At 48.7% G+C, this 19,225-nt stretch overlaps 6 protein-coding genes across 6 annotated transcripts; 3 read left to right on the top strand and 3 right to left on the bottom strand.

Annotated features, from left to right (window-relative positions):
* Positions 1-107: 107 nt before the first annotated feature.
* B0J16DRAFT_363252 (uncharacterized protein) lies at positions 108-1,712 on the bottom strand. The gene is made up of 8 exons (XM_046129861.1): positions 1,464-1,712; positions 1,369-1,416; positions 1,107-1,312; positions 1,021-1,058; positions 954-973; positions 850-904; positions 735-800; positions 108-681 (listed from the first exon to the last, which is right to left on the bottom strand). The coding sequence occupies exons 1-8, from the start codon at positions 1,657-1,659 to the stop codon at positions 186-188; spliced, it is 1,125 nt and encodes a 374-aa protein (XP_045980707.1). The 5' UTR covers positions 1,660-1,712; the 3' UTR covers positions 108-185.
* A 3,132-nt stretch (positions 1,713-4,844) lies between these two features.
* On the bottom strand, positions 4,845-6,035 carry B0J16DRAFT_271156 (pectin lyase fold/virulence factor; the record flags this gene model as incomplete). The annotated part of the gene is made up of 2 exons (XM_046123570.1): positions 4,845-5,261; positions 5,319-6,035. 2 exons carry the CDS (start codon positions 6,033-6,035, stop codon positions 4,845-4,847), a joined length of 1,134 nt encoding a protein of 377 aa, XP_045980706.1.
* A 726-nt stretch (positions 6,036-6,761) lies between these two features.
* Positions 6,762-8,557, top strand: B0J16DRAFT_400459 (uncharacterized protein; the record flags this gene model as incomplete). Its single annotated transcript, XM_046132514.1, has 4 exons — positions 6,762-6,815; positions 7,548-7,873; positions 7,935-8,043; positions 8,078-8,557. 4 exons carry the CDS (start codon positions 6,762-6,764, stop codon positions 8,555-8,557), a joined length of 969 nt encoding a protein of 322 aa, XP_045980705.1.
* A 2,099-nt stretch (positions 8,558-10,656) lies between these two features.
* On the bottom strand, positions 10,657-12,273 carry B0J16DRAFT_147363 (uncharacterized protein). Its single transcript, XM_046121991.1, has one exon. The coding sequence runs from the start codon at positions 12,152-12,154 to the stop codon at positions 10,931-10,933; it is 1,224 nt and encodes a 407-aa protein (XP_045980704.1). The 5' UTR covers positions 12,155-12,273; the 3' UTR covers positions 10,657-10,930.
* Positions 12,274-12,873: 600 nt separating this feature from the next.
* B0J16DRAFT_343461 (uncharacterized protein) lies at positions 12,874-15,406 on the top strand. The gene has a single exon (XM_046128042.1). It carries the CDS (start codon positions 13,164-13,166, stop codon positions 15,123-15,125), a length of 1,962 nt encoding a protein of 653 aa, XP_045980703.1. The 5' UTR covers positions 12,874-13,163; the 3' UTR covers positions 15,126-15,406.
* A 527-nt stretch (positions 15,407-15,933) lies between these two features.
* Positions 15,934-17,262, top strand: B0J16DRAFT_343460 (uncharacterized protein). Its single transcript, XM_046128041.1, has one exon. It carries the CDS (start codon positions 15,987-15,989, stop codon positions 17,247-17,249), a length of 1,263 nt encoding a protein of 420 aa, XP_045980702.1. The 5' UTR covers positions 15,934-15,986; the 3' UTR covers positions 17,250-17,262.
* The last annotated feature ends 1,963 nt before the right edge of the window (positions 17,263-19,225 follow it).

The raw sequence follows: 19,225 nt of genomic DNA, 5'->3' as shown, positions 1-19,225 counted from the left end.
CGCAGTTGTGTGGATCCGTAGCTTATCCTCTTTGTTTAGGAGTCTTGCTGCAGCGTTAAGCTTTGTACTGGACCAAGACACGATACAAGGCGATACAGAACGTATGTGGTGAATTATGGATGGCGCATCAGCGCTATTGATTTATATCAAGTCTAAGGTGTATACTATTACAAAGAGACATACTTTTAAACCGATGATTCAGCGTGCACGGAAGCCTTGGACGCTCCGTTGCGATCACCGTACCAGGAACCATTCTCAATGCCATTGTCGTGCGTGACATTGTACGACTTTGAGACAACAATATCAGCCAGTTTTATATTCTTTGGGATAATGGAATCCTGGCTTCCCCTATCACTTGGCTTGCCTCCTTCATTGATACTTGGTGTAAGCTCGTAAGGGCCCAAGTCTGTAGTTCCGTCGGGACGAGTACCCCGAGATCGACCTGTTGCTCGATACGAGGAACTGATCTCTGTCAAAGACTGGCCGGTCCAGAAAGCTTTCGTGAATAGTGGTCGGAGGATCGGGATGTTTACAGTGAGGATTCCGACGATTGTCTCACGTACGCCCCATGAGTTGATCGTTAGAGCAGAAGGGTTGGCGGAAAGGGTGAGGACAACGCGAGTAATGGCTGCTGCAATGACGAAGGCGCCAGAGGACAGGAGAAGACCGATGACAAATTTCCTACAACGTGTTAAAAGATTGTAAATTAATATCAATTCAGTGTTAATACTCACTTGCGCAAGGGAACTTGGAGTTTCCAGAGAAGAGGCAGAGGAATACAAAGGATGAGAGCGTCAGTCCTACAATGGTTAGAGGTTGGAAATGTAGCCCATTGTGGTTATTACTAACATGACGTTAAGTACGGTAGTGACCAGGAAGTTCTGCATCTTCAAGGTACATTTTGCTGTTCTGTGTGTCAGTAACCTTTCAAATGGGAGAGTTGTTGTACAAACATGGGGGCTGTGGCAGAACCCTACAGCAGATTAGCAAAGAACATAATATCCAGAGATCTAGACCTACTGCCAGTTATGTTGATATGGAAAACATCCAAAGGTAATCTAATATCCCATCAGCAAAGCTCGCTACGTCGTGGCTGAAGACCATACTGTGAGAAAGACGGCGGCATATGAGACAGCAGAAATGATAGAGACTGATTTGACGAATACGTTGTGCCATGTACCAATCGTCATGCGAGAAAAGAAACACAACATTGTACCCTTAAGGCACCAAATCAATGCCGTGTAAGCATACCAGGCTGCAAGTTGCAGTTTGGAACCCTTGATATATTGGTCGAGCTCGTCCGCGGTCAAGGCTTCGTAAACATCAGCATGTTATCCTATACTCGTTATCGCTTTCGGTTCGACGTACTGTGTGTCTGCGCTGCGGCTCCGCCTTCGATATTCGTGCCTAAATAATCTAGAAAGACTCAGTATGTGGCTCATCAAATTCGTCGATATACATACAGATTAAATGCACGGTAAAGGCATCTACTGTGTAGAAAAGCAGTACCAGAGCGGAGAAGAAGTCATCGCCCTGTAATCCGCGGAACCCGACCGTCTTGAAACGCACTGCAAATCGGGCGAAAATGATGGAGGTACCAATGCCATAGAGGGTCCATGCCTCGATAAGGAATGACGGCCGGTGTTCGGAAACCGGCATGATGGGCCAAAGGTGATGCAAAAAGAAAAAGAAAAGAAGAAAAGAAAGTTGATCTGTGGGTAACGACAGAAATCGAAAGGAGGCGACCCTTTCTTTATCCCGCGCAAAACTTGCTGAACTTTTGTTCAGGAGGATGCACTAATGTAAGTCTGTTCCATCGTCGCCTACTACTGCTCGATGGAAACACTTACTCTCTTCAGTGGTGTGTGGACTAGTCCTTGAGTAGACAAGGCCGATATTGTATCCCGCCCATGTTCTCGGAACTTCCCAAAGCTTATGCCGATTAGATCATAGTGTAGCGCGGGTTCGGTTTAGTGACTGGCTAACAGCCATTCACGTTGGGCTAAACTCATTAGCTCCCATGTCGTAAGCCGATTTCCATCGGTACTCATCTCCCCTGACTCGCCAAGCGCATGCAGTGCCATCGATTATGGAGCGGAAATCTTCATCGATCTTTGTAAAAGCGATCTAGATTGGTACAAATGACCTATCATTTTTATCGTGGATGAAAAAACGGTTGTCGCGATCCGACAAGTCGATTACAATTCTTTCGATACAGCTTCAGTCCCGACAATTTAAGATGCTTGATTTAGCACAGTTACAACGCTTCCTTTCCCCCACCCTACTCACTGTCACTAAAAGTCTACATCGGAGTGGCTTCCCACTCCAATCGTCTGCCTGTCCCTGATCCTTTCCCAATTCGCCTTTGTGTGTGGCTGAACTCTAATAGATTGCGCCTACTACACGTTTCATTGCAAGCCACTGGTGTCTCTGAATCGCACAGGCCTAAAGTCTTTCTGCCGTTAGACCGATTAATAAACAGCTCTAAGAGCAATAATGGTTAAATGACGTAGAAGGTTTTCAACATAACAGTTGTATAGATAAAAACAAATAAAGATTTATTCAATTAGCTACTATCTTAACTCCCTTAGAAAGCTGCTGGGCCTAATAGATCCTCCAATGCATCTCAGCACCCCCTTCGCCACCTGTTCAAGGCTTGTTTGCATCATCTTAGTTTTTACTGGCTACCCCAGCAAGTCGAATCAGTGCTTTCGCCACTGCACATCCGGTCTCGAACGGCTAGCTTAGTTTGCGTACCCAGATGTACTGTAGGCAGTCATAGCTAAGGCCTGTGCTGTGACGATCTTCTCATCGTTAAGCTCGGAGAGGGCCTTTCCGAGGGAGAAGTGAAGTGGAGACGGTGCTAGACCCATCAAGGTGAGGGTCATCGGGCTTCATCTTATCCGTACCGCCACGCTGGGGACTCTTCTCAGCGAACTCCTTCTGGATCGTGTCGAAGCTCTGACGGCCACAAGACACCCCATCATCGCTGTGCCTTCCTTTTCGCCCACTGTCACTATCTTGATTTCCAAACATCTAGTCGTCAAGCGCACACTCAGAGGAGCCTTTCGCCGTGGCAACATTGTCTCATGAAATGCTCCCCACAGCCAAAGCGTCTCCTAGCCCAATTTCCCTCACAATTCCTATACCATGACAGGCGATCATACAACAATTGTCAGGAACAAGCGACGGGAGTGACTCCGATAACAATGGGACCCGAGGCTACCACTAAGTCCAAGTACAACAACCAATCCACGACCTAGTCACCGAACCAAGTGAAAGCGTGCGTGTTCACGTCTATGCCACTTCGAAAATCGAGGAGCGAGCCCAAATAGTAAAGTATCACTATTGTCACACTGGAACGGACACCATATGGTTGAGAAATTTTCGATATTTAGTTGATGAGTAGGGATAACTAATTTCGCAAATCCTACAAATGAGAGACGCCAACATGACACATCCGGTCGCGAGCATTGACATTTCGAAAGTTCTAAAGACAATCTTGGATCGTATTCAGGATGTCAACTCTTGACAGTTTGACTTTCGTGAATATCTACTGGTGTGTTATTGTCAAACCTTTGATAGATGCCTTGTCCGGAGCTCGCAACATGACATCAGCTGAGATGAACAAGGTAGCCGGCTCAGTGTCACATCGAGGCTGAACAGATCAGCTATTCGCCTTCGACAACCTTGCAACTTCCATGTCGTCCTCCGACATTGGGAGAGTCAAAACCACTGCCGTTGATGATTCTCCCAACGGCGCTAAATTTCTTTGCAGGATTTTATTATACGGAGTAGCTTCTAAAGCTAGTCGCTCGTTTTTGACCATCAAGTCGACCTCTCTGGCCCTCATCTCATAGTTACCGAGCTCATCGGAAAGTTAAAGCCGTACACGAGCCACATTACCCTTAATCTGAGCCAGGCGCTTGCTCATATCCCTGACCCCAAGCCCATGTCTTCCAATATGGAAATAAGGGTCCAAGCCAGCGAACTAAATCGTACTAGTTGGGTCGCGAGAGATGGAGGTATCGGTAGACTGAGTTGAGACATGTTTTAGTGCATGACCTGATGGATTACCTGATATATGCAGTGGGTGACAAGCTACGAGTGACATCGTCGTTGTTGGAACTCGCCTTTTGGGCTCAATCTTTTTGCTACTGAGGTTCCACCACCAGATTGAAGATACGTTACGGTTGAATCATCTCGCCCTCCATAGCAGAAGAAGATACGTGTAGATTGATGAAGGGTTAGTGTTTGTATCACATATATAAACAGTCTATCAAGAGTCAGCTTTCTTCTCTTTTGAAAATAAGACAAACTACGGTCACAGGATCACGAGAAACTAATTGTTGACCTTCCGTTGGCGGATTTAGACTCTGATTTGGTCTTTATGTCGATGGTGGCTTACCTTGAAATGATTGGCTGGATTGGGAACTTCGGGGCTGATTTCTTGGTAGCACAATAAAAGCAGCTTACGGCGCTTTACCTCGTGACTGAAGCAATGTTTGAGCTCTAGGTGCAAGGTTTGTCTCGCTGTTTTGCTAGTTTGGCTACACCCTAAAGATGACAATTCCATGTTGGGAGGCCGTTTGGGTGTTGTTTGCGCGTTAATTGCGTCGAGGGTTAGCTGGAAGATGAGATTTCAATCAAACGATGTGAATGCTGCGAAATACCGATTTGGAAAGACACTACTTGGACAATACGTCCGAGCAGAGGTTCTTTATGTCTAATAGCTAAATACTTAATCTGCCTGCGCTGCAGTGCTTTTTAATATATTTACAAATAACAATCCAACCACCAAGAAGAAAAGGGTAATACTAGATATTTACATGTTCATATGGTATTTAAGCAACACCAAAACCCGCCTTGGTCATCGCATTCTTAGCGCTCTGAGCTGAAGCAGCAGAAGCAATAGTCTTGCCCTTGAAGTTACCGAGGAAGCCAGTGTCATCGCCAGGGAAAGTGCCAGAGCTTCCAAAGGAGTTCATCTGACAAGCACGACCGAGGGCAGCTTTGCAGACACCAGCTGAGCCAGCGGTAGGAACAGTGAAGAGACGTCCCTTGGTGCCAGTCTTGAGAGGGTTCTTGACATTCTGGAAGATGTTTCCTTCGGCGAGAACTTGGCCGTTCTCCTCAATCTCGAAAGCATGGTCGAAGATATCGTAGAAGTAGTTGTTAACCACGTGGAGAAGGGTGTTGCCGGAAACCTTAGGAGCACGACCAGAGATGTGGTACATGTAGTTACCCTTGAAGGTGACCATCTGTGAGTTGTTAGTAAAAGATCCAACTTTATCGTTTATATGAAGGTGTGGACTTACATCGCTCTTTCCAAGGAACAAGATGGCCCAGTAGTGGTAGGTGTTGCAGCTAGCAGACCAGTTGCTGAGGCCATCAATCTTGTTGTTAGTAATAGAAACGCGACCACTGGCACCAGTGCCAAGAACAATATGCTGACGACCGATGAGGGAAGTGGTACAGTGATCAATCCAGATGTTGTCCGTTCCATCAAGAGTAATGGCGTCGCCACCCCAGACCAGACTTGGGTTGAGGTCGGTGATGTGGATGTTTTGGATAATCACATTCTTGACGCCATTGGCGAGACGAAGACCCTTGCCTTTGATAACACCCTTGGAGCCGACACCGATGATGCTCTTGTTTGATCCAACCATGAGAGGGTTCAGACCAGCCTTGTCATACTTGACAGTAACTTTCTTAGCACCTGGCTCATAGTTGGTGCACCAGTTGTTCTTGTTGATAGATAGCTGGCAGTTGGCGCCAGTACCCCAAGGGGCGCAGCCAGTCTCAGTCGCAGATCCTTCAGAGCCCTTAAAGTCAAAGGTTCGCTCCAAGTAAATGATACGAGCAGTGTTATCCTTGAGATAATTGGCAAGCTCCTGATTGTTCTTGGGACGAACGACCTGGCCACCTTTGCCACCTGTGGTGCTGGAGGCGAAGCCTTCAGCTACGGTTGGCAAAGCAGCGAGGGCTGATGGGATAATTGCCGCAATGGCTACGAAGGCATTGAGCAGACGCATAGCGAAGAAGCGCGATGTAAATATTGGTCAAACGAATGTGGTGAAAAAGAGAATGCCAGATCCCTTGTGAAGAAGTTGGAAAACGAATGGGAGAATAGAAAAAGAGTGAATGAGTGATACAGCTATAGCATAAAGCGAGATATGTCCTAGTTATATAAAGCAAGAAAGCATCTACCGTAAACTTGTCATTAAGCTTTGTCTAGCTTGAAGAATTTACAAACAATCTAGAATACGAAGTACAACTGTCGACCGTTCGAGACCTTGGTACTTCTCTCATTTCACTTTCATCTCTGATTCCTCCACGAATGGTTCGATCCGATACAATAGACAATGGAGTAGTTCGAGGGGCACGGGTGCTCATCTGAAACAGCCATATTGCTAGGTGGGTGCCGAGAGCCGACTACCAGGTTCGTTAAGGCTCGTTAAGGCTCGTTAAGATCGCAGGGTTTTATTAAGGCTTTGGCTTGTGCCGAGGGTCGAGTGACTGGAAGTCAGGTGCTCATAGTCGACACAAAGCGTATGTACAATATTCCTATAGAAGAAATCACTTGGAGTCTGTCACAAATTTTTGTGGACAGCCATTGCCCAAATGGAACATTCTCCCAGCGGACTTGAAGGATTACCGGTAGATTGGTGCTGATCTAATCAGGCAACAACGGGAGATGACAAGGCTTGGCGCTTAAGTGCGGTGCGCACTTAGTAAAGCCCCAACTGCGGACATTTCATATGCCGCGGATGTCCGATGCTGGTAACAGTCCTAGCGTTGCACTGCCCAAGCTAGTATGCGTGTAGTGGCAGGGTTCAGGGTCTAGACAGCCTCGCTCAATTAAGCCAATACGCGTATACAGTAAAAGGGTCACTGAAGCAATTAGCCACAATCCTCCAACGCTACCCCAGCAGTGCCTTTCCCCCTATGACTCTTGAGTACGTCAGATGCGGACAGGTGTTGAGAACTCCTTTTCTTTCTGGTCTCTTCCTGGTCTTCTTCTTCTCTTCTACTGACATTGGTCTCTACACCTCCTAAGTGAAATGTACTAGGCTAAGCAGTATGGAGCGCCAATTGTGTCATCACGAAGGTGACTTCGTGAGGCAATTGTAAATGAGGGGACCAGTAAAGGAACGGTGAAATGAACAGTGTTTAAGTTTTAGTAGGGCCAAAAGGATAGCGCGTTAAAAGGGAGGCTAAGCAGTATAATTGGTTGCAGTTGCCTTGCACTGGCAGCTAAGTGCAAGCTGATGATAATTCTGTGATATTCTTTGCTTTAGATAAAAGTGGGGACCAGCATAAGGAAGAGATGCAAAATCTTCTCTCCTCATCTCTCCTCTCCTCTCCTCTCCTCCTCTCCTCCTCTCCTCTTTTCAATTTCTTCATTCTTTCATCTTCACACTTCACCGGCGATAATGCCCAGGCCACCATGAGTCAGACACCTACAATCATGAGCGACACGCCGACCCGAAGGCAACATCGCCGTTCACTCGCTCTTGGTTGAATTACTTCACTTTGACATTCAGAGCGGCGGGCAGCCCGCCTTAGCAACCACATCACAACGAGCCCTCCCGGGGTGGGATTTGGAGGGGAGGTACAAGGACCTTAGTGTCCAACGACGTTTCATCCATAACGATCTCCTTTGGAACCTCCTTTACCGCCAGGCCTTTACTTCCCGGGGGCGACCCATATCTGATGAGGAGTACGAAGAATGGGTTTGGTGGAAGAAGCGCCTGATCACCGCTCCATCCACACAGAAGCTTGCCAACCATGTTTGTGGCAAGGCTGGCACTGATCGTGGTCGCCTTGTGTCTTGGGTCGACATCGTCGGCGTGATGGACAACAATGAACGGTACGAACATCTCCCCTCCCGTCTTACGCCAAAAGCGCTCAACTGACCTTTTAACAAGCAGATCCCGGCAGATCCGATACCCCGATCCCTCGATCAACGATACCGACACCGATACCGCCCTGAAAGCGCCATCGCGACATTGTGGCCGTTTTGACGAACCCCCGATGGCCGTTCACGACTATCCGTCTTACAAACTGGGCAAAGCGCGCCCAGAACAAGTTCGAGAACGCTGATATCAGGGAGATGCGCCCCAACGCCCTTGGCGAAGTTATTCCATTCAAAGATCAGCTTGCCGGCTCCCGGCAGCCCATGAACAACTCACCAGCATCATGTCGCACTGCCTCTGAGGGATCATTCCCCGACGATCGAGAAGCCACACCCGAAATGGCACCACCCGCTGTCCCAACTGCCGCTCAGGGGTTGTTTCCTCCCGATGCAAGAGCAAGCCGTGAACCAAGCCTCGCATTGACTGAGGAAACCATCATGCAGGAGTTTCCGAGTTACGCCGGTCATATCCACCGGGCCGAGCACGACATCCGAATGAGGCATATCCGCGAGCGTCTTGAAGGGAGCATCGCAGAGGTCAGCGCGAGGGTCACGGACCAGGAGGAGACGATCGGACAGCGCGACGAGAGGATCGCGCAGCTGGAGGTTCTCTTGAGGTTGGAGAAGAACGGGCACTGACCGAGCAATATTTGGACGGATGAAGGATATTGGTTGTTTTGTATCATACACTCTCGCTCGCATCTCTTCATTCTCAATCAATTCGCTACTTCAGTACCAACTTGACATGTCTGTATAGGTCGGCTTGACGCTTATGATGCCTAGCCTAGATCTATATAGCTTGGTACTCTTATGTCTTCTTGTACTTTGTACGTGCAGATTGAATGTGTGAGGCATTCCGTCAAGGGAAAAGTAAGCGGATAATTGATTGTCATCTTGTTCTCGACGAGTGCCTGCCCAACAGCAATCCGACCGAACATAAGTATTGTCCTATCGTAACATAACGCGTATCTTTCCTCTTGGACTTTGTATTCTTTACAAAGTTCGGTCTGTGGTAATTGTAACATACAGAATTCCTTGAATGTTTGAAACGAGGAGACCGCGACGTCTTCTTCGCCAACAGGCGGGTGAGGCTGGTGAGCTTTGCGGGGCTGGTGAGCTTTGCGTGGCTGGTGACATATATGTGGCTGGCAACCCTCGTGGGTGTCGGGCCGACAAGGTCAACTAACCCCCACCAGCCGCCTGGTCTCCCACCTTTGATCTGCAATAACTGACGCGTAAAATGAGAAGCGGCTTCTTAATTGCATGTACAGATTCGTCTTTGTCTAACTACTGCACTATGGTCCTGTTCGTCTAATGCTTTGGCATGAACATGGCGCCTTTCAGTTATGATGGGCGATTAGATACGAGCTCGATAAGATACGATAAGGTATGATAAGATAAGCTCCTTATCTATAGTGTCGCATGCGAAATGGTTTATGGTGTTGGTGCCAAGCTTAACTAGGTTGAAGACCAGGTTGATTGAAAGCAATAATCTGTTACGTCTATTGGTGTGGATATGTGTTGCGAAGGTCTGGGTTATTAGTTGAGTGCTATGTGGTGTTGGGCTTTTTTGGAGTTGTCCACGCTTTGCCTGAGTTAGAAACACTATATGACCAGTGACCCTCCAGTGACCCTCCAGAATATCCTTCAAGCAATCAATCATGGAGAATATGGTCCATATTCCATTGGTACATAATGATGTGTCAAATACACTGAGGGATAGCCCAAGCCATCATTTTGCACTTGTTTTGCTCTGAATATAGGGTAAGGTCCTCAGCTTGGGAAGCCCAAGTCGCATAACGCGTCATGAGCGCGCTAAACCCACGTGTCAAGTGGACCCGTCCTCACATTTTGTAACGTTACCCAACAAGTGGTTTTGATCGACAGGTTCCACCTCGCTAGGAGATACTTGCCTTTCCCAGCAGGAATTGGTTAGACTTGCCGCCCCATGACCTGACATCAACATCACCCTCATCAAATTCCCGACGTTCCAGAACTCGTCCCAAGATGGACCCCACTTGCTCTCAACCGGGTTGCGCCTTCTGGCATGGTCTCTGCGGACCGTAACTTCGCCTAAGAGTCTAAAGACCTGACGCTAGACTTGAAAAGTGTAGCGTCCGTGTCAGATCTGCGATAGTAAAATCAAGCAGCAGCTATTGGTCAAGTTTGAAGGAGTGGGACTCGAGAGACTGACGTCATCTAGCTAGCTCTCCGGATACATACGGATACTACAGGAAGGGATGCCCCAGAGACAAAAAGCGTCGGCGATTGATAAGATCCGAAACTCCACTTAAAGCCTCCGAGGAAATCCACAATCACAAGCCAAAGACCGACGCCGTTGTGCGCCCGGTCTACCGGGTCTGGGCGACAGAAAAACCGTTCTCCAAGACTTGGGGCGCCCTAGGACGCGTAGTCTAAATCCTAGTCCATAAGACGATCAAATTATTTCATCTCTTAAGCTACGTGCTCCACCTTTCATCGTGTCGTGAAAGTCTGGGCATTCACCCCTTTCCCTTTGCAAGGGGTCTCCGAGCCTCACCAACCACCTTACCAATTCAGGATGTAAGACGACATTAACGGCATATTCCGTGTCTGCGTAACCTGTTTGAAGGGGCTGGCTTGGAAGCCCAGGTAAGGCGAGTTGAGTAAATGCAGAGCTAACATTGGCTGGATCGTCCTGTCTCCCCAGTCAGTTCAATCCGTGGTTCCAGGAACATCCATCAAATGCAGTATTCGCAGACCTTCAGACTAGTGCAATGTCTAGTGAGGCGCACCACACCAGTCTATTCATATGTCAACTAAGCTGTGAGGCTAAGAAGTCGTAGCATCAATCCGAAATTACAGTGTTTTTATGAAGGTGACAAACTGCGTTCATGGCAGAAGACAAGATAAGATACGAGTAGGTAGATAATTATGTGTTTAGAGACGCAACAGCGACTTGGAACAAAACTATCAGCTGCTGGAAATAAATCTACGATGAAGTCAGGATCTCCAGAGATCTGAACGCGTGCTTTAAATGCACTGCGAGTACCACTCGTTGTGCTTGGTGCACTTGAAGCCAGAAGCGCACTTGGTAGGGCCAGTGTAACTAGCTCCGCCCCCACACTGAGCATAAGCAGCGGCAGTGACAGCAGAGTCACCCTTTGGGTTAGCCTCGGCGGCGGTAGTCTCAACAACGGGTTTCTTCATGGTGGTAGTTGGCTTGGCGGCAGTAGCCTTAGAAGTAGTAGGCTTAGCAGCAGAAGTAGTAGGCTTAGCAGCAGAAATAGTAGGCTTAGCAGCAGAAGTAGTAGGCTTAGCAGTGACAGCCTTAGTACCCGCACCGGATTGCCAGCCACGCTCCCGGGACAGCTCGTACCACCAGTTTCGAAGCATCCAACCATCAAAGTCAGTGACCTCAGCAGCAGAGCCAGCAAGCATGATGAATTTGTCCTGGCCAGTGGGGGTCCAGTCATAGAAATCGTCAAGGGCAAAGGTATGTCCGATCTCGTGCTGCAGGATGTGAATGTTCTTGGAGCCAAGGAGCTCCATGAAGTATTCGCGACCGATGCGTTGACCCCAATCACCACCAGCACCGCCCTGCATACCGTCGGTGAGCCAGAGGGAGTTATCGTAGTGTCGCTCAGCACCACCGGGGCACTGGCTGTAGTCGCCGTCCTGGTGGAAGAAGCGACCGCACTTCTCGGAGCATTGGGGAATACCTTCAGCGTCGGTGTCGGTGTAAATGTCCAGGCCCTCAGTAGAGCCCTGGAGGAGGCTCTTGTTTTTGACAGCCCATCCGACGACATTAATCTTGACATCTTCGTAAGGGAAGTTGTCCCAGCCAGAAACCCACTTCATCCAGCTGGCATAAGAGTCCTGCAGAGCAGCAGCAACCTTGGTACGCTGCTCAGCAGTGACTGAAGCGCTCGACTCCCATCGGACACAGACATTGAGCTGGCCTTTTCCAGCAATGACCTGATCCCAGCCATAGTTTTTGAAGCCAAGAGCGTCGGTGTAGGTTTCGACTTCGTGGTCCCAAACTTCCTTGAGAGCACCTGCGAGGTTCGAGGGAGGGTTCCATCCTGACTGTCGCTTCGTGGGACGGTTACGGGGAACGCTGGTCCAAGACCGAGCGTTGAGCGGCGAAAGGGACTGCCAGACCGAGCCGTCAAGGTCGGACTGGGCTGAGTCGAAGGAATGGGCTGCAGTAGTGGCAACGGCAGTTGCAAGACTAATGGTGGAGGCGAAACGCATGATGACGAATTGTGTGAAGAAATTAACGAAAGTGGATAACGAGTGACAGTATCGACGCGAAAAAGAACGAATGAAATGTCTACCAGAGACTTGTAGATAGTTGAAGCACTAGAAAAAACACCATTCACTTGGCAGCGTATAAGTACGTTTGGCGCCATCGCAAAGTCATGAAAAATAGGGAATAGCTTGGGGTCTAGAAAGGGACCGCTACCAGGGTCTTGATTGGCGGGTTTAACCCACCGGAAAGGACAGGGCTTGGGCTGTAAGCGCGGAGTCACTAGTAACGTTTAAGTGGTCTGGGAACGAGGCTTAAATTTGAAGACCAAACATCCTGTTTCATGTGTCATCGGGCGACATCCCGGTGATCGGCGGTACGGCACCTCGGGACAGAATAGGCCGAACGCCAAGCGCGGAGCCAAGTGGGATAAACTACTTATCAATCGTAGAGAGTTTTATTCTAGCACGTTATCTGATGGATGTCAAGATGTCAATTAAAATATATAAAATGACACAGACTTAACTAGCGAGACCCATATATAGTGTAATGGATATAATAAGTAGTTCCGTCGTCGCTGTGTTGTTCTTTCCATGAGGCAGGAATCATGCATCCGACGACCCGTTTCTCCCACTCGGCTTCCTCAAGCACGCGATCCATTTCCCGTATGATTTTAAAATGAGGACCAGTTTCAGGCTACCCCCAACACTGGATTCATTCAATACGCGGTCTCTGTCCGCGGATTCTCTTTTCGGAAGGCCGGGGACATTAGGTAATTGACTGGAGAGCGGTAGAAGGAGTCGATGGACATCTTGGCGGTTTAAAAGAAATGATCTCGCTCGAGAAGTCAAAGCAGAGATACCTTCAACTTGATGCTGGCTTTGTTGAACTGACCTGGAGTCTAGTCCAATTACATTCGTTTCTTTGCTTTTTACGCTCTTTTCTGTACCAACTACATACATTCTTTCAAGCAATATTCTTAAGACAATTCTCTCGTTTAAAGCCAACCTCACAATGTCGCGTCTTCTCACCTTTGCAGCCGGACTGGCTCTGGCAGCTGCTCAACTCACTTCTTCGTCGCTCGAGAACCACGTCGACACTCTCACTCTGGGAAGCTCCTTTAACCCCGTTAAGGAGGCTTACTGGACTGGGCTTCCCCACCATCGTCGAACTCCCTTTGCCGTCTCCCCAGATGGCAAAACCGCTTTCCTCGCCTACCTCGATGCCAGTGGTACTGGCGTACACATTCAGGGCGTCGATCCCAAGACCTTCGCTGCCGTTGGTACTCCTGTCACGATCAAGGATGGTAAGGAAGCCGGTGGTCTCGTTGCTCACAACGACGGTTTCGCCGTCCTTACCAACGAAATCGTCTCTGGAGAAACCAAGGACCCTCTTCCCGTTATGTACAAGTACACCAACGGGAAGCAGGCCTTCCGAACCCTCCTCGGTGGCTCCGGCTTCTCGGGTGATGCTCTTGCATCTCCTGATATCAACGGTGATCTTGTCTTCTCCGAGAAGGCTGGGTATTACGCTGCTTATATCGTCGTTACCTCGTACAGCAGCTCTGCCTCTGGTCACTTCGGTGATGCTATCCGCTACATCAACCCGGATGGTAAGGTTGAGGAGATCCAGGGTGCATCCTCCTCTTGGGGCTGCTCCCACAACACCGGTATTGCCTTTGAGGCTGCCGACGAACCTCCTTTCGCCTCCATCTGCGCCGAAGATCAGGGAGCCATCTGGCTGAACACCGAGACCCAAGGTATGAGCAACAACGGTGTCAAGCTCTCCAACGAGCATGTCATCAACGGTGCGAGCAACGAGCCCATGGGCGGAATGGGTGGTTCCTACAGCTCTTTGGCTCGCTTTGTTGGCTCCGACTCTTACATCTTCTCCTGGGTCTCCCGTGGTGCTATCGACCTGACTGCCAACGAGTGGATGGGCGATGGCTACACCCACTCCGAGCAGCGAACCACCAACCGAAACGTCGCGATTGCTGTCATGTCTGACAAGAAGACTCTCGTTGGTGAGCAGGCCACCTCTGAAGTCGGTGCCAAGGACGGTGACAGCCAAGTCAATTGGATCACCGACGGTGCGAACGACTGCTCCAATGCACACGCTGCCACCTTCGATGCTTCCACTGCTCTGGTCTCATGGGAGGAGATCTCCAACCCTGTCTGTGAGAACGAGGCCATGGGCTGCAGTGGCAAGTTCGCTGGTACCAAGTTCCAGGCAGTTGACAGCAAGGGCAAGAAGATTGGCCAGGCCATCACTTCGGATGATACCTATGTTGCTGGTGACATGGTCACCATGTCTGATGGTCGTATCTGCTGGCCTTACGTCAACATGGCTTGGTCTCTGGATGGTCCTGCCCAGGCTGCGGACGTTAAGAAGATCTCTTTCGCTTGCATGTCAAATGGTAGCGGCTCCGGCTCCGGCTCCGGTGCCTCTGCTTCGAAGGCTTCTACTGCAGTTGCTCAGCCCGCTGCTACCAAGTCTGCCAATGCTGGTGTTGCCAAGCCCTCTGCTGCTAGCTCTACTGTTGTTGCTGCCAAGCCGACCACCGCCAAGGCTATTGAGGAGTCTGCCGAGGAGTCTGCTGCTCTTCCTGAGAGTGCTCCCCGTCCCTCCTTTGTCACTGTCCCCGTTGCTGTCAGCGATGTTCTCTCCGAACCCACCAAGGCTGTCTCATCCGCTGTCGCTGAAGAGCCCTCCTCTGTTGTCACCAAGCCCACTGTTCCTACTACCACCAAGACTGGCGAGATTGACTCTCCCGTTGATGGTGATAGCGAGGACTGCGACGATGGTGCTTCCGACAATGTTGCCACTACCAAGCCTACTGGTCGCAAGAACCGCACTCGTCGGCCCCGTCCTACCAAGGTTCCCAAGGTTAAGAGCGGAAAGAAGTGTGCAGCCAAGACTGTCTTCCACACAGTCTACGTAACTGCTACTGCTACCGCTACCGTTCCTGGATACTAGGATCCCAGCTGGTGAACATGGGGGCTAGCCTTTGCTGGGAAAACTTAATCACGGGTTTGCGTCAATCATAAGCAGCCTGTTTCGTTGTAATTAGATGTAGCTATTATCCTCCTGTTCTGCTATCTAAGTTGCAAGTAACTATTGCAGCGAAGGCGATACTAGAGAACCTGATGTTAAAACCGCAGCAGTTGAGGATGGTAGCAAAGTTACTTAGTTCATCATAATCACAAGCCAGTTTCCAGCACACCAAGCAGCTTTTTTGTTCAACTTTCTTAAGTGGCAGAAACTTAAATAGAAAAGTTGCTTGGTTTGCTGGAGACTGGCTTGTAGTTGTAGTAAAGTAAAGCGAGAAGAGGCTAGCTCTTTAAAACCAAATCTCAAGTAAATGACAAGGATAGATCTGTTAATGTAACCGTTGCGGTTACAACCAGAAATGCTTTAGCACGCCATATCAGGAAGTTGGAATGCCTCGCTTCTCTGGCGACGTCCAACGCAACACTTGGTGACCTCATGCAATCTGACGAGTGACAGCGCAGGCATCAACACGGTGCAACTGCCCAATCATAGACTTCTCCGAAACGCTTCGTCTATGGGTACTGACCGAAGGCCAATAAAAAGCAGGTCTATACGGACTCCATATGGGGGTAGCGCGCGTCACCGGCACCGCTAATTAGTTGAAACTGCTGCGGCTTGGCCGATCCAGTTCTCGCTTTCACCCTATCTTATATCACGTGCAAAAGAATGACTAGAATACGAGTATTCCCCTTTCCCCCGGCACTAGACTTGCTTCTTTGAACAACCGCACTCCCACTCGCTACTGTACGCTATCAATCAGTCAATTCTGCACAGCATATTCTCACCATGGCCCCCCCTAAGAAGCCTCCCGCGGATAGTGATAGGCTTACTAAACCCCGCAGAACGCACCGCAAGTCTCGAAATGGCTGTCGCGCTTGCAAGGAACGACACATGAAGTGTGACGAGTCTCGACCGATCTGCGCCAACTGCAAGATTTCTGATCGTGCTTCCATGTGTATCTACATCAACAATGGTTATCAACCGTCCACTTCCCAAGCAGCATCCAGTGTGCACACGCCGTCGCCTTCCCGTCTTTCTCCTTCCTCTTTCCAACCAGGCCCGGCATTACCATCTTTTGGCCCTGGTAGCTCTGTCAGCTCCGCTTTAACGCCTTTCAGTGATACGCTAGGCAGGGGCGATCTATTCGATCTCAATCATTTCGCCCTTTATCATCATCTTGTGACAAATCGTTACACCATCACATCGACCAACCCCTCCGATGAGAGTGTTGTCTCTCAAGCATTGGACCATGCACTCAGAGTCCCCTACTTGATGAATCAGCTTCTTGCTCTTTCTGCTCTCCATTTGAGCAAACCTCCCTCTCTCCAGCAACCATATCATCAACTCGCCACCAATCTCCAGACAAGAGCGCTGACCTTGTTCTATGAGGAGAGACAGGAGGTTTCAGAACAATCATGCGTGCCGCTATTTCTCTTCTCCTCCTTTGTTGGAGTTCATGTCCTCTGTGATAGTCTCCAAGGTCCGAGAGAGAGTTTCAGTGCCGTTCTTGACCGCTTCATCACCTATCTGTCCCTACATCGTGATGTTCACGCTGTCACGAAACGGTCGTGGAGCACAATCGAGCAATCAGGACTTGGGCCTACCCTCCAACAAATTAAATGCGCATTCCCCACGATGGAGAACGGAATACAAGCAACCGCTATGCTCGACAGAATGATCGATTTAAACGTCTCCTTATCATCAGCCACCAAGTATTGCAACGCCGTATCCGCGCTGCAGCGGTCCTTTTCTCTCCATTCAGCACTAAAACAGCAGAACGGACAACGATTGGATGCTGCGATAGCATTTTGTCTTGATGTTGATGACGAATACCTGTATTTGCTGAAGCAACGACAGCCAGAAGCACTGGTGATCCTTGCATTCTTTGCAGTCCTGCTGCATTGGAATCGATCTACATGGATAATTGGCGATGGGGGACAGTATCTAATACAATCAATCACATCCCACCTCGGGAGTCATTGGGCAGAATGGTTGCAATGGCCCAACTCAATCTTACAGTACACAGACCCTAGCCCGAGTTATTCATAGTATCAAGTTCAACAAGAATATAGTACTCTTTAAACACCCCTTGACGTACTTATGACACTAAGTCGCTGATCTGTACACATGCTACTAGCCAACTGCCTTTCACTTCATTGTACTATGTAACTGTTATCAGAAGATATTATGTGAATCGCTCTGTAATCGTATCGGATCGAATTGGCCGGCGTTAGTCCTGGCAAGAGATTCTCTTTTGCTTTGCGAATGACACAGGGTTCTATGATCAGAAGATCTATGTCAAAAGTGCTCTACAAATGAGTCAAGCCAGTCTTGACCGTATCTTTCTATTGTATTGTCTTAGTTCAACTTTCCACGCGCCTGTAGATCTCCTCCCCACCCAACAATTATGTAGATCCTGGCTAGTCTGTGGATGCTCGGTAATCAGCCGCACGCTAACCCTCGGAAATCGAAGACTAGCCGTAACCTCACGGAAGCATACAGATACGAGTATTGTCTCTCTTCGTTGCACCACTACGCAAGTTAAGCTGTGCACTTAACCTTTTGCGGATTAACCGTCTGGAAATCGTTATATTCCAATGGCAAAATTACAATAATACTGTAACTCTTAGGATTACAAGTACTACATTATGTGCCGGTTCCTTATTATCCTATTATGTGAAAAGAGCAGGTAACTAATCAAATACCCAGTAATTTCAACAGTGTGTGCAACAGTAGAAGGTTCAGTTAGGCCACATGGCAGTAATATTAGTAACGAAACCTTACAAGTACTATACATAGGTGGGCTGATGGTGATTTGATCTTGTATAGCCTTAACATGGGAGCTTGGCTGAGTGGAACGGTGTTCCAGCTGACGAGCGATAATGGGCTTGCTGTGACTAAATGCTCTAACAGTCTATGTTGAGGTGCTCTAGTGCGGATTGTAGAGGTCTGGAACAAGTACTGGATGGAAGTCGACCCAGACTGGTCGTACAGAAATATGACCCGAGTTGCATTTGACACCTATGCCAATGAAGCTGTTAAGCAATATGAATCGGTAATTGGAATAAACGACCCTGACCCTTCAACAATAATGGCGGCAAGATTCTCGGTTATCACGGAACGGTATGTCCTTTTTCGTGTTTACACTCGTATCCCCAGCTAACAAGTTGCAGCACGATAGCTTATTCCAGTCAAGGGCACGAGACACTATTACAACAAGGTGAAGGAGATCATCCGGGAGGTGAAGACATTTGAGTGCATGTTCGAAGGTCCTTGGCTGCTGCGCTGCTTCGGTGGTAAGGAAAGATAACCCACAAATACGTTTGATGCACTTTGAGCTTAAATCGAGAACGGAACCGTGTCAGCCGAACTGCCTTACTTTTCCAGAGACGACAACAGTAATAAGTAGGAGCGCCTTCTCTATCCTTACCCTAAGCAATCTTAAGCATGGTTAACGAGAAACAGAACCCCGAATGCCTTATGTAAGTCTGCTGACTTTACTTGCATTCAAGTGCTTGGACAGATGGCGGAGGCAAAAGGAAGCGACGGGAATGGTGCGGCTTTATTTATTACAACCGTTCGTATTATCTCTCGCCACTCTTCACATCGAAGCGTTATTCCAAAGATTAATTAAAATACTAAACCCGGGCTGGCCAAGAGCACGCGATCAGTAGATGTGGGGTAAGATTGTTAAACTGAAAGGGGAAACCATTCGAGAGAAACTACATTTAACACCGGAATATGCTAGTTATTGCCGACTTGACGACCGATCCAGCATTACATGGCTTGGCTATGATGAGACGAATGGGATTGTTTAGTTTCTACCAGTTATAGTTAGTTGTATGTGGTCAATAAGACCCTTTCGCTTCTGTGACCAATGGTAGACACCCACAGACGCCTCACTAACCGAGCCTAGTAAAACAAGGTGAGGAATCGCAAGGAAGGTGACTCCGAAGAAACATTTTCTCAACGAAGAGAGCACGTATATCACATACCGGCCGTCTGCCATTTGTCTTCAGCATGAT

This window comes from Fusarium flagelliforme (genome assembly GCF_020744385.1).
Source record: "Fusarium flagelliforme strain FIESC 12 MPI-CAGE-AA-0113 chromosome Unknown B0J16scaffold_5, whole genome shotgun sequence".
Taxonomy (NCBI): domain Eukaryota; kingdom Fungi; phylum Ascomycota; class Sordariomycetes; order Hypocreales; family Nectriaceae; genus Fusarium; species Fusarium flagelliforme.
The sequence above is the reverse complement of the archived record's forward strand: the minus strand, read 5'-3'. Positions and strand labels throughout refer to the sequence as shown.

What these genes read in the sequence shown, in the direction of transcription:
- B0J16DRAFT_363252 (XM_046129861.1), bottom strand. Translation starts at nt 1,659, where the DNA reads ATGCCGGTTTCCGAACACCGGCCGTCATTCCTTATCGAGGCATGGACC. An exon ending in CCATATCAACATAACTGGCA is followed by an intron (nt 974 to 1,020) that starts GTAGGTCTAGAT and finishes AATCTGCTGTAG; the next exon opens with GGTTCTGCCACAGCCCCCAT. An exon ending in ACTACCGTACTTAACGTCAT is followed by an intron (nt 801 to 849) that starts GTTAGTAATAAC and finishes TAACCATTGTAG; the next exon opens with GACTGACGCTCTCATCCTTT.
- B0J16DRAFT_147363 (XM_046121991.1), bottom strand. Translation starts at nt 12,154, where the DNA reads ATGCGTTTCGCCTCCACCATTAGTCTTGCAACTGCCGTTGCCACTACT.
- B0J16DRAFT_343461 (XM_046128042.1), top strand. Translation starts at nt 13,164, where the DNA reads ATGTCGCGTCTTCTCACCTTTGCAGCCGGACTGGCTCTGGCAGCTGCT.
- B0J16DRAFT_343460 (XM_046128041.1), top strand. Translation starts at nt 15,987, where the DNA reads ATGGCCCCCCCTAAGAAGCCTCCCGCGGATAGTGATAGGCTTACTAAA.